This window comes from Pantherophis guttatus, chromosome 7 (genome assembly GCF_059756535.1).
Source record: "Pantherophis guttatus breed Tessera chromosome 7, ASM5975653v1, whole genome shotgun sequence".
Lineage (NCBI taxonomy): Eukaryota > Metazoa > Chordata > Lepidosauria > Squamata > Colubridae > Pantherophis > Pantherophis guttatus.
Window position 1 is genome coordinate 14,676,747 of NC_142069.1, and position 18,806 is coordinate 14,695,552.

Consider the following 18,806-nt stretch of genomic DNA (forward strand, 5'->3'; position numbering starts at 1 on the left):
GGTCCCAATCAGTGGTGAAATCCAATTTTTTTTACTACCGGTTCTGTGGGCGTGGCTTGGTGGGCGTGGCAGGGGAAGGATACTACAAAATCTCCATTCCCACCCCACTCCAGGGGAAGGTTACTGCAAAATCCCCATTCCCTCCCCACTCCTGGGAGAAGGATATTGCAAAATCTCCATTCCCACTCCACTCTGGGTCCAGCCAGAGGTGGTATTTGCCGGTTCTCCAAACTACACAAAATTTCCACTACCGGTTCTCTGAACTGCTCAAAATTTCTGCTACCGGTTCTCCAGAACCTGTCAGAACCTGCTGGATTTCACCCCTGGTCCCAATATTCTTATTTTTTTACTAAAAAAAAAATCCCACTCATACCTCTCCGAAACCTATATCATCCTCCCTTATTCCCACTTTTTTTTTTCTTCCATACTATACTGCTCAGGGGTTAATTCACATAAAATCTTTCAGGAAATGTAAGTAACATAAGTAAACTGGAGGTACGGCATAGATTTTTGTGGTCCCAGCATTCTTCTTAGTTATGACATCAATGAGTAATTGAACCCAGGTCTCTTCAACAACCAGCAGTTTTTTTGGGAGGAAAGATAGGGTTAAATAGATAAGCACTTCATTTTCCTCATATTTATGGGCAAAACAACTACAGACAAACTGAAATCTGAGACGATTCAATGCTGGAATTAATTTTACAAAGTCTATTTAATTTTATAAATGTTCGTAAGGTTCTGGAGGAGTAGAGTACAAGGCCAAAGAATAGAAAATGAAAGGAATGGAATTATGAACGGATGAAATGAAGTAGGGGGTCAGCAATGAAGCACAGGTAGTCCTGAACTTAGTTCATTTAGTGACCGTTCATTTAGTGACCGTTCAAAGTTACAACAGCACTGAAAAAGGTGACTTATCAGCATATTTCATACTTATGACTGTTGCAGCATCCCCATGGTCACATGATCAAAATTCAGATGCCTGGCAACCGACTCATATTTATGACGGTTGCACTGTCCCAGGGTCATGTGATTGCGACCTTCTGACAAGCAAAATCAATGGGGAAACCACTTAACAACCGTGTGACTAATTTAACAACTACAGTGATTCACTCAACAACTGTGTCAAGCAAGTTTATAAAATGGGGCAAAATTCATTTAACAACTATCTCACTTAGCAACAGAAAGTTTGGGCTCAGTTATGATCGTAACTCGAAACCTATTACAGTGACCTTTCACATTTACGACCACTGCAGCGTCCCCATAGTTATGTGAGCAAAATTCAGATGCCTGGCAACTAGCATGTATTTATGACTGTTGCAATGTTCGAGGGTCATGTGATCACCTTTGTGACCTTCTGACAAGCAAAGACAATGTCAAGCGCAGGATATCAGGAGTAGAATACGTGGCCGAAGGCAGTTCAGATGAATAGATAGCTTTATGGTATGCTAAAGCTCTCTACAAGAATCTGAACTACTGACAGTCAAAGCGAGTTGGTGGTAGATAACAGTCAATGGAATTCAAGGTGGGCTGACTTAGATCTCTTGTGGGCACGAAGGGATTCGAGACTGATCACGTGTTTGGCCCTTCCCTCGGACTCAGCCTGGTCACCTCTTACAGTCAATGGGGAAGCCAGATTCACTTAACAACCATGTTACTAATTGAACAATTGCAGTGATTCACTTAACAATTGTGGCACAAAAGGTTGTAAAATGGGGCAAAACTCACTTAACAAGTGTCTTGCTCCATTGTTATCGTAAGTCAAGGACTACCTGTATTTTTAAAGCAAGTTATCAGCCATTTAGTTTTGGGTTTGAACTGAATGTCTCTTTCTCCACGGCCTTGCTCTTCATTATTTAGACCTCAAGGAGCTGCATCATCCTTAAACTCATTCATAATCATCATCAAGAAGCTTTCAGAACAGCGGCAAGAATTGTGTTCGCGCAATACTGGAAGGAACACAATACACCACCAGAGGGATTGATCATTCAGAAGGTATATGAATGTGCCAAAATGGATAAACTTACCCTAGAACTAAAAGAAAAAGATGATTCAGAATTTTATGCGGTTTGGGAAAAGTGGTACACTTGGATAGATAATAGAAATAAAAATTGGAAATAAATATAAGGCTATTGAGGATTAGATATTGAATGTATATAATGTATATATTGTATGGAATGTTGATCCAAAGTATACAAAAATGACACCGTCTGTTGATTATGTACTAGAGTTGTGTAAAGGAAAATTGTAATAAAAATTATTTCAAAAAAAAAAGCTTTCAGATACTTAACAATCCAAAATGCAAGCAACCTCTTTTTCAAACTCCATTGTAAGTCACTCCCTAAATCATACCGTTGGCCAAATGTCACAGATGTACTGCAGCACTCCGGCCAAAATATTCGTAGTTCAAAAAATTAAATTGCATTACTGAGATGTAGACATTAAACTACAGAGCTAACCAGTTAACTGAAAGAACCTGCTGAACTCAGCAGAACTATCTTCTAAATAAATAAGACTTCGCATTTGGATAAAACTTTTGAGCCTCTGTCAACAGGTTATTAGTTCCTGAGACAGAAAGCAGAACATTCATTTATCAGATCAAAGAAATACACAACCTTTCCTAACTTAGTAGTAACGGTAGCATAAAAGTGCCACAGTTCTCCGTAGACCTGGACAATTCAGAGATGTCTACCCGTGGTCATATTTATGATGAGGGGAAAAAATTATAGACCACCGCACAGCACAGAGGAAATTATGTGAGATTCACAGTTACGTTCCTTCTCCTTATGCATCAAGAGAATACTGTATAAATGGAGAATATGTAACTCATAGTTGGACCAATCCAAACATCCCCAGACCTTCACTACATGCAGACATGGAATGTACCTCTTAGACCCAGTACTCTTCAATATCTTCATAAATGACTTAGATGAGGGAATAGAAAGGGAACTCATCAAATTTGCAGATAACACTAAGCTGGCAGGAATAGCCGACACCCCAGAAGACAAGCTCAGGATCCAAAAAGATCTTGACAGACTTGAATTGGCCCTATCCAACAAAATGAAATTTAATGTGGAGGAAAGCAAGTTTTTACACCTAGGCAAGAAAAACCAAAGGTACAAGTACAGATTAGGTGAAACCTGGCTCAAAAACAAGGACCTTGGAGTCCTAGTGGATGATCACTTAAATATGAGCCAACAGTGTGCGGCAGCAGCCAAAAAGCTAATACAATCCTTGGTTGTATAAACAGAGGCATAGAATCAACATCACATGAAGTATTAGTACCGCTTTATAAATCCTTAATAAGATCATACCTGGAATACTGCATCCAGTTTTGGTCACTACGTTACAAAAAAGATGTTGAGACTATGGGAAAAGTGCAGAGGAGAGCAACTAAGATAATTAAAGGCCTGGAGACTAAAACATATGAAGAATGGTTGCAGGAATTGGGTATGGCCAGTCTAGAGGAAAAAAAGGACTAGGTGTGACTTGATAGAGGTATTCCAGTATTTGAGGGGCTGCCACAAAGAAATCAACTTATTTTCCAAAGCACCAGAGGACAGGATAAGAAACAACGGATGGAAACTAATCAAGAAGAGAAGCAACCTGGAATTAATGAGAAACTTCCTAACAGTGAGAACAATTAACCAGTGGAACAGCTGGCCTTCAGAAGTTATGGGTGCTACATCACTGGAGGTTTTTAAGAAGAGACTGGACAGCCATTTATCTGAAATGGTAGTACAGTGGTTTAAGGCACCCTGTTATTAAGCTGGTTATTAAGACCAGCTGCCTGCAATTACTGCAGGTTCGAATCTCGCCAAGGCTCAAGGTTGACTCAGCCTTCCATCCTTTCTAAGGTAGGTAAATTGAGGACCCAGTTTGTGTGGGCAATAAGCTGACTTTGTATAAATATACAAAAGAATGAAGGCTATTGCTTAGCGCATTGTAAGCCGCCCTGAGTCTCCGGAGAAGGGCGGCATATAAATCAAATTTTTTTTAAAAAATGGTATAGGGCAGTGATGGCTAACCTTTTTGCCATCGCGTGCCAAAAGCATGGGGAGTGTAGGGGGGGTCACGTGTGCATGTGCCCACACCCATAATTCAATGCTCCTGTGCCCCCCCCACGCTCCCCACGCTTTTGGCACACGACGGCAAAAAGTTTACTGGTGGGCCTAATAGGCCTGTTTTCACCCTCCTCAGGCTTCAGAGGCTTTCTTGGAGCCTGGAGAGGGTGAAAACAGCCTTCCACACACCCCCAGACGCTCTCTAGAGGCCCCTCCGCTGGGCCCGGAAGGCCCTAAAATCAGCTGGCTGGTACGCACATGCGCACTGCAGCTGAGCTAGGGCAACACTCGCGTGCCCACAGATATGGCTCCGTGTGCCACCTGTGGCACCCGTGCCATAGGTTCACCATCCCGGGTATAGGATCTCCTGCTTGAGCAGGGGGTTGGACTAGAAGACCTCCAAGGTTCTTTCCAGCTCTATTCTGATTGATTGACATTAGATATGAAGAAAGCTGTGGACAAGTAACTTCAATGGCCTATTTACACATCATGTAACATAATGGATGCTTGAGGAAGTGTTTCTAAAAATAAAACTTCAATAAAACTTCATTAGCCAATGTTCCCAAACCTGGATGCCTGCCAAATGTATAGATTTCATTTCCCAGAATGGCCTAGCTAGCATGGTCCTTGTTAACAATGCTGGGAATGTGTACTTTAGAGGAATTTGGGAAGGCTGGTCTAAACAGCAACTGTCTCCAGTCTTCCTTTTTTTTAAATTTTTTTTTAATTCATTTGTTTAGGAAATGTCCAACCTCAACAATCTTGACAACTTGAGAATGGAATCTAGGGAATTATATGAGAAATCCCGGCATTTTCTGGGGTTTGCAGAAAAATCGTGGAAGGCCACCCTACCCAGAAGACACGCCTGCAGTCTCTCCAGACGGATTCCTGGACTTTTAGCCTAGAGGGAAATAACTCCGATGCATAGCTTTTTAAGTCACTGCAAATATTTTCTTAAATAGTTATAGGCTTACACTTATTTAAAGGGCTCTTTACATTGCCACTGTAAATCAGCAGATGAGAATGAGGGTCAGAGACAAAAAAGTTATTTAATGAAAAAGCCTTTCAGCCATAACAGCAGCATTGGGAGGCTTCTGCTGGAGCATGGAAAATAAATCTTTTAGTTGAACAGTTGGGTGGTTTACATATGTCCTGAGGGGGCTCTTGAAAAGGCATTCTAGTCTTAGTTACTCGCTCTCTCTCTCTCTTTCTCTATGGGGAAGGGGTGAAGCTCAGTGGGAGAACCCATATTTTACGTAAGACGAACCAAATCCCCACCATTTCCAATTAGATCAGAAAAAGACCATGTACGGTTAGTCCTTGGCTTACAACCATTCGTTCAGTGACCATTTGAAGTTAAAATGGATGGCACTGAAAAAATGGACAGCATCCCCATGGTCACATGCAGAGGTAGGCTTCACAGAATTTAACAACCAGTTCGCCCCAGCAAGGAAAATGTGAGCGTGCTCCTTCTGCGCATAAGCTTTGCTCACACGTGTGCTTGCACACAAGCGCATGGCTTAAAAGCTAAAGCTAAATAGGACGGCATAGCACTGGGGCCCACAGGTCACAACTACCAGTTCGCCCCAACTGGTACGAACTGGCTGAATCCCACCCCTGGTCACATGATCAAAATTCAGACGCTTGGCAACTAGTGGTTGCACCTGATCCAGAGTGGTTGTAGTGTCCCAGAGTCATGCGATCACTTTTGCTACCTTCTGACAAGCAAAGTCAATGAGCAATCCAGATTCACTTAAACAATCCTGACGAACTTTCAAATTCTCGTGCCATTATTGAAATCCTATGAGGTTGGGTTTTTTTTAATCAGAATGCTAAAATATCGCGATGACTTACAAACGTTTTTTTGCCAGTGGTATTAGCGTGGAGGTCAGGTTATATGCTGCCACATGGAAAGCGTTATCGTGTTTCAGTTTTTCAAGCGCCCAAATATTCTAGTTATTTTCCTGCAGCAAAACTAATGTCCTCTAGGCATCCTTGCTTTCCATGTGGAAATAATGGCATGAGAATTTTAAAAGTTCATCAGACAGTGTTAATACAAGAATGTTGTTTTAGAATATGAATATCTCTTAGGGACTTGATAGATCTTCTGATAGTGGATCAATCCAAAATCACTTTCTTCAGTGTCTTCAGTGTAACTTAAAATGGTCACTAAACTCAGATTATAAGAAAAGTAATTCAACCAGCCAGAGGTCTAGCAATGCGAAAGTTGATGCAAATCACGTTAAGTTCTATTGACTGATTGCCAAACTCAGTATAAAGCATAATTCTATAATCTGTCTGCAAAATAATATTTTAGTTCAGAATTATCCTTATGATTTATAAAGTTTCTCCTACAGTAGTTTTTTAAAAATATAATCCTGTCACTTTCTTAACATGAGAATGCCATGCTCGGATTGAAAGCCAAGGCTTTCTAGAATATATACAATCCAAAACAGGGGTGGGCTCTACTTACCTTTACTACCAGTTTGCAATGGGATCACGCGCGCGCAAGTGAAGCAAGATTGCTTTTGATGACATCAGGGTCAGTGGGCGGAGCCTCCCGTCGGTTTTACTACCAGTTCTATAGAACCGGTCCGAACTGGGGGCAACCCACCACTGATCCAAACCTACACGGTATTAGTCCAAAAATTTTAAATTTCTAAAGTAATGCAGGAATTATGGAAAACGAATTTTGTACTTTCTGAGTAATCCAAAAGTTCCATTAAAAATGCTAATACTTTGCTAAAACAATGGATTTTGAGAGGTCCTTGATGCTCTCTGGGCTTGGTTGTTTTCTTGCAAACATTTCATTACCTAAATTAAATAAAATCATCATCTGATGATGTTACCTAGTTTGGGTAATGGAACATCTGCAAGAAAACAACCAAGATCAAGAGCACAAAGGACCCCTCTTTTCAATCCTAAACTACAAATATTCTCTTCTATTGATACAATGGATTTTGGAACTATTTTTAAAATTCCAATTGTTTAATTAGTTACCATAGTTGTCAGATGTGAAGAATCAGGACCACAATTTAAGTTCCAGTCAAGCTGATTTATTACTCATGTATATACACAAGAATCTAGTCAACTGCCCATCAGCACTAAATTGGTGCTAGATAAAGAATTAACACAATTCAAGAAAAGTTGGACTTAGACCAATTGTGGGAATGCCTCAACTCTAGGTTAATTATGCCCTTGATTCTGCCCCCCACCCCCAGACTCTGCCACTCCTTCTCCTACAATAGTACACTAATCATTTGTTAATCCACTGATAGCTACAGTAATACAAATATATTCCCAGGTATGCCAATTTGGGCTATGATGCCACGTTACACTTTTTCATCAATATTTTTTGGAACACTAACCAAATTTCTTTTAGTTCTTCTGGAATTGAGAAAATGCAAAAGGGATATTTACCCCAATGCTGAATTATTTCATTGTTTTATAAAAGAGGAACCGGATTGGAGGAAGTATGGCCAGCTAAATTAGATTCATTTAGAGGCCAACACTATTTCTTCAAAGGGGTGGGCTGCTTCTCTTCTAATGAACATTCTCGTTCTCGTTTTTTTTAATAATGTCTCTAGTGGCTTCCCCCAGTTGTGGGGAAATTGTGTCTTCTCCAGAAATAATGGGACTGCCACTTCCCAAATTCCAGCCAATATGCTCAAATCCTGCAGGTTGTGATCCTATTACAATTGGAAGGTATCTGATTTAAGCAGAAGGCAGTAGAGATGGGCAGTTTCAATTCCCCTCACTCTATCAATCTCACTTGCTCATCTTTGTATTTGCAAGTTTAGTTTCCTTTATTGGTTTACTAACCTATTTTTTAAAAAATCTATCTCACAATTTGCATGTGTCTTGAGTATTTTTCTCCAAAATGCATTTTTATTTGAAACATTTCCTGAAGTATAAATTGGCACAATTTCCTCTAACAAAAGTATGTTGGCACGCGGTCCATATTTGTGCAGACTTTCCTTTAATAACGATTTGTTTTAACTAGCAAACCACCATTAACAAACCAGTAAAAATGGAAAGCATTTCAAAGCAGACCTAAGTTTGGTTTCATGGATTGGTCTGGAAGACAAATTAAGTTCAGTTTACATGCGTGCTTTACGGACAGGAAGGCAGGATATAAACCGAAATAACAATAATAACATTGTGATGTAAACAAATCTCTCTCTCTCATGCGACCTGTGGAGTTGAGCACAAGACATGACGTGCAGAAGAAGAAGTGCAGTAGAACAGGGTTGAAGAACTATGGCCCTTTTATGACTTGTGGACTTCAACTGGCCCAGGAATTCTGGGAGTTGAAGTCCACAAGTCATAAAACAGCCATAGTTCCCCAACTCTGATAGTAGAAGGACATTCAATACAAGAATAACCAGACTTGTCATCACTCTTATTATTCTAGACATCACCAAGAAAAGGACAAAAAGAAACATGAAAGTATCAAGAGTTTTGCATTGCTAATAACCGCTTTATGACTTTTTCCATTGACCAATGGTTCAAAGCTTGGCTAACGTTATTAAAGCCATGTTAGGGCATAATTGTTGTATTCACATAACGTTATGAGCAAAAATAAGCCATGTTATGGTTTACTCAGATGGTCTGGTTTACAGACTATGCTAACCGAACTGCTGGATCTCCCACAGCAAACTGAACCACAAACCATCCAATCCTATTTTGGGATAGTGGGCTATGTAAATCCTGCTAACCCAATAACTTAAACTGTAGTTTCCAAATAACTGAACAGATGGGGTTTTATCCGTGGAACATTTTTGAAGTAGAAAGGTGTTAAGGTTTTAGCTGGCCTAGAAAGTACAGTTTTATTGGGAAGTCCTCAGCCTCCTAGTTTCAAATATTTGGAGGTGAGCTATTTCTGCTCTTTGATCAGCAGGAGAAGAAATAGGAAGGGTGGAAATTGGTACATGCTCATCGTTTTACATGCTCCAGAAATGAATCTTAGACTAAATAGTAGATTTAAGTTCCAGTTATGTAGGAGAAGGAATGGCAGAACCTGGGGGTGGAGATAAAAGAGAAATCAGCCTAGAATCCCTACGTAGCCATAAGCAGACTAAGTTCACCACCACCCTTGAATTTTTTTGACCCTTATTTAACTCCAACAGGTGCTAACGTTAGATGAGGAGATTCTTGTGCATAGACTATGTGGCAATAAATCGATTTAAGGTATGATTGAAGGTATGCCCTTTAGGCAATTATATTTTGGGCATACCTTCAACCAATGCTATAGTCCCGTGATGGCGAACCTATGGCATGCGTGCCACAGGTGGCACGCGGAGCCATATCAGTAGGCATTGCCATACGTCAGCTGCAGCGCACATGCGCGCACCAGCCAACTGATTTTCAGGCCTTCCGGGGGCCCTGGAAGTCAGGAAACAAGCTGTTTCCGGCTGCCAGAGGGCCTCCCGGGGGGGGGGGGAGGCTGTTTTCATTCTCCCCAGGCTCCTAGAAAGCCTCTGGAGCCTGGGAAGAGCGAAAAACAGGCTACCAGGCCCATCGTGCCATCACATGCCAAAAGCGGGGGGAGCACGGGGGGGTCACGCACACATGCGCGGGGGGCGGGGTGTATTGAATTATGGGTATGGGCACGCACGCACGCGACCCCCCCGCACTCCCCCCGCTTTTGGCACGTGGCAAAAAGGATAGCCATCACTGCTATAGTTAGATCTGTGGTTAAATAAGCCTTTGCTGGACACTGGCTGAGAATATATCTTCCTAAACCAGAGTCCCTTTGCCAATCCCTGCTATCTACTGACTTGCTGCTGTTCCTCCTAGTTGGAGCTAGATCACTGGAACTCTTTATGGGATGAAGAAAGTAGAGGAATAAAAGAAGGCCAGGCTCTTCCAAGAAAAGTATTTCTTATTACCCTATCAGTAGGAGGTGGTTCCTACTGGTCTCTGAGAGAAATGGAGGATAACACCAAGAACATCTTGTCCAAGCTTCCTTGGGGTGCAATTCAGCAAACAATGAATTTGTATGTGCATCCTTGATTTGCAAACTGATTAAATCCCCAAATCAATTAAAAGCAACAGAGATGTCACGTCCAGCTTCTCAACACTGTCCCTTCATGCATACATACAAATATAGCCTTGGTACAATACATACAAATAGAACCTTGGTGGTACAGTGGTTTAAAGCACCCTGTTATTAAGAACAGCTGCCTGCAATTACTGCAGGTTCGAATCTCGCCAGGCTCAAGGTTGACTCAGCCTTCCATCCTTTCTAAGGTAGGTAAATTGAGGACCCAGTTGTGGGGGCAATAAGCTGACTTTGTATAAATATATAAAAGTATGAAGGCTATTGCTTAGCGCATTGTAAGCCGCCCTGAGTCTCCGGAGAAGGGCGGCATATAAATCAAATTAAAAAAAAAAAATACCTGGCTAGCAAATGATTTGAACTCTACAACAATTTGAGAAAAGCAAATATTTACCTCCTTCCAGCAGTGGCTTCTACCTCTGGCACACCATCTCAGTTTTGGAGCCTACGCTGCTTGTCCCATATGCTGCTCTCATCTGTTTCTTAAGATAGTTTCAAGTTTCAGTTTCCAGTCCAGATTGCAGTGGATTGGCAACAGGACTAGGTTGGTGCTTCATCTGGATTACGGCCATCGTAAGACTTGTGCAGTTGTTCCCAGATTGTGCCCTTCCCATCCTCACTGGCTGGTTCTTGTGTGGACCAGCCTACTAGTGTATGCCTTTTCCTTTTAGGGGCTCCTACTCATGTGCATCTTAAATCTTGCCAGGCTCAAGGTTGACTCAGCCTTCCATCCTTTCTAAGGTAGGTAAATTGAGGATCCAGTTGTGGGGGCAATAAGCTGACTTTGTATAAATATACAAAAGGATGAAGGCTATTGCTTAGCGCATTGTAAGCCGCCCTGAGTCTCCAGAGAAGGGCGGCATATAAATCAAATTAAAAAAAAAAATGCCACACATATAAGTGCCTTCATTTCTCGTCCCACCGTATCTGCCTTGTCACTAATGTGGATCCTTCTTAGTTTTTCTTTTTCTTTTCCCTTTATGGCGCCACCATCACCGTGATGCTAGAAACAACCGAAGAAACAGGGAATATACATTGTTCTTTCGTCCCTACGTTCCTCTGTAAACCTATGAAAACTCTGCAGCAAAGAAGAACCGATCCTTCCATTTCATGGAAATAAAATAGCAGCTTTCTTACGGGGCAACCTAAAGATGTTATTTAAAAAATTAAAAAAGGCTTTGCAGGAGGAGAGAAAGCAAGAGAAACATCCTTCGCTCAATCTGGGCAGAAAGTGAAAGTAGATCATATAAGTGTGGAAAAAGAGTATGAGCTTCTACGGTTGAGGATAGCTCGTTGATTTAGATATTCGTTGACTCAACCACAAGATTACCCCGTTTCCCCGAAAATAGGACCCAACCAGAAAACAATACCAAGAGCCCTGGTAGCGCAGCTGACCAAAGCACTGTTATTAATATCAGCTGCCTGCAATTACTGCAAGTTCAAATCTCACCAGGCTCAGCCTTCCATCCTTTTTAAGATAGGTAAAATGAGGACCCAGACTGTGGGGGCAATAAGCTGACTTTGTATATATATACAAAAGTATGAAGGCTATTGCTTAACGCATTGTAAGCTGCCCTGAGTCTCCGGAGAAGGGCGGCATATAAATCAAACAAAAAAATAAAAAATAAAAAAAAATTCCTAGCATGATTTTTCAGGATGCTCGTAATATAAGCCCTACCCCTCAAAATAAGCCCATTAAGATTGTCAGCCAGATGGATGCATTTAGTACCGTATTTCCCCCCAAAATAAGACCTAACCAGAAAATAAGGCCTAATGCGTCTTTTGGAGCAAAAATTAATATAAGACCCGGTCTTATTTTTGGGGAAACACAGTATTTGGGGGGGAAACTGCCAACCAGTACAGAATATACAGTAATCCAGGGCAATGACTAGTCACAGATGGGGAGAGGGGCTCTCAGGCACTGCAGTGGATCAGAGCTTGAGCTCCTACCAGATCAGAATGAAGCACTAGAATTGAAGCCACTATCGTGGCTGGGTCAACCATTTTGAATAAAAACTGGTGGGGTGCATTTGCGGTGGGCTGGGAATGGAGGAAGATGCCATCCATCCCTGCACTTAGCAAGTGGCAAGTGGCCCATACCAGCCATGGGTCAAGCAGAAGATGCAGATCTGCTCTCATTTCTAGACAAGTAGCCAATTTCTCCAAGGGAACAACAGTAACTGTTTGCAAAAGTCCCCCAGGGACACCTCCGTTGATTTTGGGGCTGCCCCATGATCCCTACACCGGCAGTATGTTGGGGGAAAGTTCTGAATGAAGGAGAAAGGGTTAAACAGCTCCTTTACCTAGATTCTTGCATAGGGGAAATGCATCTGAGATACATCATCAAACAGATATCCACAAGACTGGCGGCTTCCCTGAGAATCTCTGCTGGTTTGTCTTTGTCCTACATCTAATCTGCTGGACCCCAATGTTGAACTCCTTCAAATAAAAAAAAACACCAGCCAAACAAGCAATGCTTGGTTCTATGGGACTAAATCTGAGAGACTTCACTAAAATCAGGCATTGTCCGCATTAATAATTAATAAACAATATTTACTGATGAATAATCGACTATTAGAACACATTAAAAGCCTATCAAGCATCCTATCACAGGCTGTCCAAGACAATCACGTCTACATAATAGTGGTTAGACACATTGAACTGGGCTATTACCACTCCTCCTGCTCCTCTTCTAATAAAACCAATAAACACCAAACAAGTTTCATATCTGCCTCCTGTCGTCTCTTCCAGTTCAGAAATTCTCTCCGGAGGCACAACTCAGGCCACACAGAATTTGCAGAAAGCCTTCACAGAGAGGAACCTTTAATGTTTTTTTCGCAAACATCTGGACCACGCATTGATTTGCACCCCGATTATTAAGCGGATGAAGTTTCAAAGTCAATGTTTTAAAAAATATATATTAAAAATCAGGCACCGTCAATGTTCTCAAATATTACCCACCTCTCTGTTTCCAGGCGCATTTCCTCCCGTTTTTGTCTCCTAAGTTCTCTGCGACGTTCAAAGTCGTCCATGATATATATTCAAGTTCAGATAAATCCCCCAAATCAGACTGAATTTGAGAAAGAAAGAGAAAGAAGGGGTGGGAAAATCAGAACTAGGCATGGAAATGAAGCCTCTCATTGACAGAATCATACCCAAGTATAGTCATGTTCACATTCCCAGTTAGAAAGATTCTCCAGAATCACCAAACAGTTTATTAAATGTTTTAGCAAGTTTCCCTTTGGGAGTCCGCTTCCTTGCTGGAAATTAAAACAAAGCTGTAACATTTTATGTTTGATAAAAGAAGCAGATGGGATACGTCTTAAAAGAAGTATTTATGCTTCCTGGCGTCTTCCTCCCTCTATACGTGTTTAGCAAAATAATAATGACAATTTTCAGCGAGATGTGCAAATTTGCCACTAATGATAAACTGGAAGCACAAAGGAGGTTATTTCACTGTAGCCTCAGGTTTGCACTATGGCAGATGTGCAACAGTCAGAAAAGAATTTGTAACGGTCAAACACAGTTTTCCAACAGCAAAATATTATCTTCCACTTCAAGGCTACTTTCTTTGCTAAGCACAAAGCTGAAAGCATGCGTTTTGGAAAGGTTAAAAATGGAAATTCTGCCATCGGTAGGAATAAAAGAGACAAATGGTTAAAATACACACACACACACACACACACACCTTTAAAATGTTGCTCTAAATCCTCCTTAAAAAAAAAATTAAAGCCAACATTTAAGATGCAGGGAGGGGGGGGGGAAGAAAGAATTGGACAAATCGAAGCATCTGCAATTTAAATCTGCACCTACCTTCTTCTTGTTAGGTTTACTCCATAAAATATTTGCCCCTTTATAGCTCCTTCATGCGCAAAAGCCTTTCAGGCTTTGGTTTATTTCCTATCGAGACAAATATAGGAGAATTCTCCTGCAGGCCCACCAAGTAAAAAAATGACTACCAGAAAAGGGAAAGCTGTTCTCTTTTTGTCCCGGCTTTGTTTACAGAGCTGTCAGTGGTTAGTTAAACTCTGCCTGGAATCTAGCATTTAAGGCCTGCTCCGGGACCCGTTTCCTGTGTTGAGCTGGAGGCCCTCAACTTCCTTTGGAATTCTAGCCTAGACTCTGCGCTCAGGGTTTCTTTTTCTTTCTTCCTTCTTCTTCTTCTTTTTTTTTTTTAAAGTAACTTTCCCCTCCTCCTTTCAAAATTTCCAAGTATTTTTATAGCAGTCCAAATCCAGGCATTTTTACAGTGAATTTAGAATGAGCAAACATGAGACGAATGTACACTTGCTAGTCTAAAGAAGCAAAAAGAATTCTGTGTTAGTGAATGCTTGTTTGCTGATTATTAAGAGAGGTGTGTGTGTGACTGTCAGTGTGTGTGTGTGTGTGGTCTGTGGTACAGGTAGTCCTACACTTACAAACCATTCATTTAGTGATCGAAGTTACAATGGCACTGAAATATGACTGCTTTTCACATGATCGTTGTAGCATCCTCGTGGTTGCGTGTACAAAATTCAGACCCTTGACAACTGGCGTGTATTTATGACGGTTGCGGTGTCCCCGGGGGGGGTGTCATGTGATGACCTTTTGTATCCTGACGAACAAAATCAACGGAAAAGCCAGACGCACTCAACAACCGTGTTACTAACGTAACAACGGCAGTGATTCACTTAGCAACTGGGGCAAGAACGGTCGTAAAATGGGGGCAAAACTCACTCAACAACTATCTCGCTTAGCAACAGAAATGTTGGGCTCAGTTGTGGTCGTAAGTCGAGGGTTTCCTGTACAACACAGCTTTGGGTGTTGGAGTGCCCATCTTTATGTGACATACTCTCCAGACACATCCTTAAGTGAAGTTATCACCACCATTACTTATTTTACAGAAGTCCCTCAAGACCTCGCTATGTTATCAGGCCTGCAGATGCTCAGAGAAACTGAGGTGGCTTCATCTATATACCGGTATATAAAAGCGAAAACCACTCACGCCGTAACCATGAAATCTCCAGAACCGTAAAGCCTACAAACTTGAAATTTGCCACGTATGTTCCTATTGGCTTCTAGGTGCTCACTAAGAAAGGGTTTTTCGAAATGAACATCAGAACATTAGTATTTCCTATATTATGATTAACATGCTCTGATGCTAAGGAGTTCTACTCCACCTCCCTACCTGAAAAGAAATCTGTTCCAAATGCAAAACACAAGCAGAGGAGAGGAGTTTCACTTTCAGTTTTACTTTCACAGCAGCAACCAGGGGATACGATAGGGGAGGCTTCTGTGGGGCAAGGCTGAGGGAGAGAAGGGGATAGGATAGGAGAGGCCTCTGTGTGGCCAGCCTGAGAGAGAGAAGGGGATAGGATAGAGGAGCTTTCTGTGGAGCAAGCCTGAGGGAGAGAAGGGGATAGGATAGGAGCAGTGGTGGTATTCAGAAAGTTCGTACCACTTCAGAACTGATTGTTAACTTTCTGAGCAGTTTGGCAAACTGGTTGTTGGAAGAAATCGTTAGGGCAGAGAACCGGTTGTTAAATTACTTGAATCCCACCACTGGATAGGAGACATTTCTTTCAGGCAAGGCTGAGGGAGAGAAGGAGAGAGGAGTGGCCGATCATAACTACTCATTAATTTCCAATCTATAAGTGTCAGTTTATCAAGCCCAATCACATAGTTTCATAGCGAAGCACGGGTATTCAGCTAGTTATTAATATTAAATCTCCTGTATGCCTGTATGATGTTTTAAAAAGCTTTTTAATAATGATAGTTTTTTAACATACATTTATTGTTTGTATCTTGTTATAAGGTGCCTATTTTTGTGAGATGGGCAGACATATAAATTTAATAAATAAAATCTGTCTTTTAGGGTCTATTTTCATTACAAAGAAATGATATCAACCCACAGGGGCAGTGGTAGGATTCAACCGGTGTAACAACCAGTTCACTGAACTGTCTGAACTGGTACGAACCGGTAGAATCCCACCCCTGCGCAGGGGGTGGTACAAGGAGTAATCCAGCCCTTTGGGTCGATGCAAGAATGTCCTCCTATTGCAGATCTTCAACGCAACAACCACTGCTTAGCAATGCACCCCAAAATTGTAGGACAAGTAGCAATAGTAATAAGACAAATAAGTAATGCTTCTTAGTTAACATTAGTAATAAAAAATACATGCTGTCATTCCGAAAAGTTTCCTATAAGGCATTTACATGATGTCACCTCAATCATACATTTATTTCTATTTTGTTACAACCCCAACTGTGTCTCTGGTAAAATCCAAATGGTCAGATGGAGACCCTATCCTTTTGTTGGAAGAAATATCCATCTGGTTCAGTTCCAAGCCGGAAGATAGGCACTGGAGACAAAATGGAGGCTGGAGGCTGATTACAAAGAGGGCTTAATGGTGAAGTAGAACCACCAAGCATATGGTTCTGGGCAGCTGACCACATGGAGTTGAGAGTGGGGGAGATTTATACCTTCTCTTGGGCTTTGCACTTGAACTTCCTATTCCTGTGCAACAACATGTATTCTATTAGCTGTTGTCAGACTCCCATAGGGCCATGTACAAATCCTAGGAGTTTGTCTGAGTTTAAGTTTGGTTGAAGTTTGGCTGATGCAATGAAGGGGCTTGTTGGGCAATTCCTATTGTGGCTGAAGCCTAACCCTACCTTTGTTCGGAGCCAGATCTTGCTGCAGGGAGTAATGGATTACCAAATCTGCATTTCTAAAAGCTGGGCTTAGTTTAGTATCTGCTTGGGGGCAGGGAACTGGGGCTCTGAGTTTCTGTCTCCCTTAAAAATATATATTTCTCTTTTAGGGGAAATATTTTATCCTGCCTTTTTAAAATTTTTCTCAAAATATTTCATTCTTCTAGGAGGAGGGTAGTTTCCCACACTTTGAAAAAGCTTTCATTCATCAATTACCATGCTATATCAAACACGGTTCTATTGTATCGAATTGGTGATACGAAATAGGTAGTCTTAACTATTAAGATTGTTTAGGATCTCTGACAATTCCAGCTTGACATTGCATTTTGCCATGGAATATTTTTTAGAATTAGGTTGGTTGGTTTTGGTAGAGCTTCTCAATGTCATCATGTACAAAATATAGCAATTGATCACTTTAAAGGCTGAATTGTTCTCCCCCACACCCCATTAGAAACTCACAGTGCTGTGGCATTTTGGTCATGGAACAAAAATGTTCAGTCTTTAGTGCGTTCCCTGTATTGTTTCCACAGTGCCTAATTCCTGGCTGTGCTGTATCTACTATGCCCCACAGTAGGTTGACTCCAGTGGAAGTCACAGGTCATTGGGCTATTTTCTGGGGGGTTTTTTTACTGCCAGCTAAGCCCACCTATGGGGCCTGTTCAAGCACAGACTCTTGATGTAGCACTGGTCTTTAGCCCCATATATACTGTACATATGTGGGAAGAAATATCCATCTGGTTCAGTTCCAAGCTGGGAGAAAGACACTGGAAACATGGCGGCTGATTGGAAAGATGGTTTATTGATGGTTTATTGTGATTCTGGGCAGCTGACAAAATGGAGTTGAGAATGGGTGAGTTTTTATATCTTCTATATGGGCTTTCTATTTGAGCTTCCTGTGCAAGAACAAGTCCTTTAATTTTCTATTGGCTGTTGTCAGATTCCTATGGGGTCATGTAGGGTTTGTGTAGGGGTCATAGCTGGCTCTATACGTAAAAGAGGAAATGCAAATCCTAGGTCCGTGATGGCGAACCTATGGCATGCGTGCCACAGATAACACACATAGCCGTATCTGTGGGCACGCAAGCTCAGCTCTGGCACGTGCATGATTTTCGGGCCTTTTCGGGCCCACTGGAAGTAGGGAAACAGGCTGTTTCCTGCCTCCGGAGGGCCTCAGGTGGTGGTGGTAGGCCGTTTTTGCTGGCAGAGCGCTCAGGCCACCACAGGTGCCTCAACACAAGTGACATCAAGCTGGCCATTCACGCCCCCTTCCCCCCCGAGTTCAAACACAACCCTGAGGCAGCCCTCAATGAAATCGAGTTTGACACCCCTGCTCTATTTATACTGGTCTACCACAGCAATAAACCAATTAAATTGATATTGAGAATCTGTGATGAGATTGTCTAGTGATAGGCAAAATTTTAAATTAATATATGCCTCATTCAGCTCTGAGGTGGGCTGCTGGGGGTTCGCAGGGTTCGGGAGAACCTCTAGCTAAGATTCTGTGCAGTTTGGAGAACCCCCAAATCCCACTCCTGCCATCCTGCCCCTCCCAAGAGTCCGCACGCGGCCCGTTTTGGATGCAGGTAAGTGCAGGAGGCTCGGGGAGGGCAAAAAACGGACCTACCGGAAGTTCGGGAAGGCAAGAAATGGGCTTGTTTCTGGCCTCCAGAGGGCTCCTGAGCCTGGGGAGGCCATTTTTGCCCTCCCGGAGACTCGAGGAAAGCCTCCAGAGCCCAGGGAAGGCAAACACACATACACACCCGTGCCGTGGTGCAGGAGGCCGACTAGGCCACACTCACCATGGGCACGCTCACCCAGCAACCGGGCAGAGAACCCCTTGCTAAAATTTTTGAAGCCCACCCCTGATTTTCAGCTCTATAGAAGTTCCACATGGATTTATCCTTGGAAGATATCTGAAAAGGGCCAATAGTCCACAGCTGATGAATACATTATCTGCAGAAATGTGCCTAGAAAGGACTAAAGTTTATAAA

General features: G+C 42.1%; 1 protein-coding gene across 13 annotated transcripts in view; it reads right to left on the reverse strand.

The window, feature by feature from the left end:
* CALD1 (caldesmon 1) overlaps positions 1 to 18,806 on the reverse strand; it is a 231,040-nt gene that overhangs the window by 107,554 nt on the left and 104,680 nt on the right. For 7 of the 13 annotated variants that reach the window (XR_015728715.1, XR_015728714.1, XM_034403513.3 and 4 more), the window contains exons 1-2: positions 13,936 to 14,482; positions 13,084 to 13,192 (exon numbers count right to left, since the gene is read on the reverse strand). Coding sequence is in view for 11 of the 13 variants with exons in the window: in XM_034403513.3 (XP_034259404.2) it covers positions 13,084 to 13,154 (71 nt within the window). In the remaining 2 variants the exon portion in view is untranslated. Of the gene's footprint in view, positions 1 to 13,083; positions 13,193 to 13,935; positions 14,483 to 18,806 lie in introns of those variants that run through there. The other 6 variants (XM_087873071.1, XM_087873072.1, XM_087873067.1 and 3 more) reach the window with 1 other exon arrangement.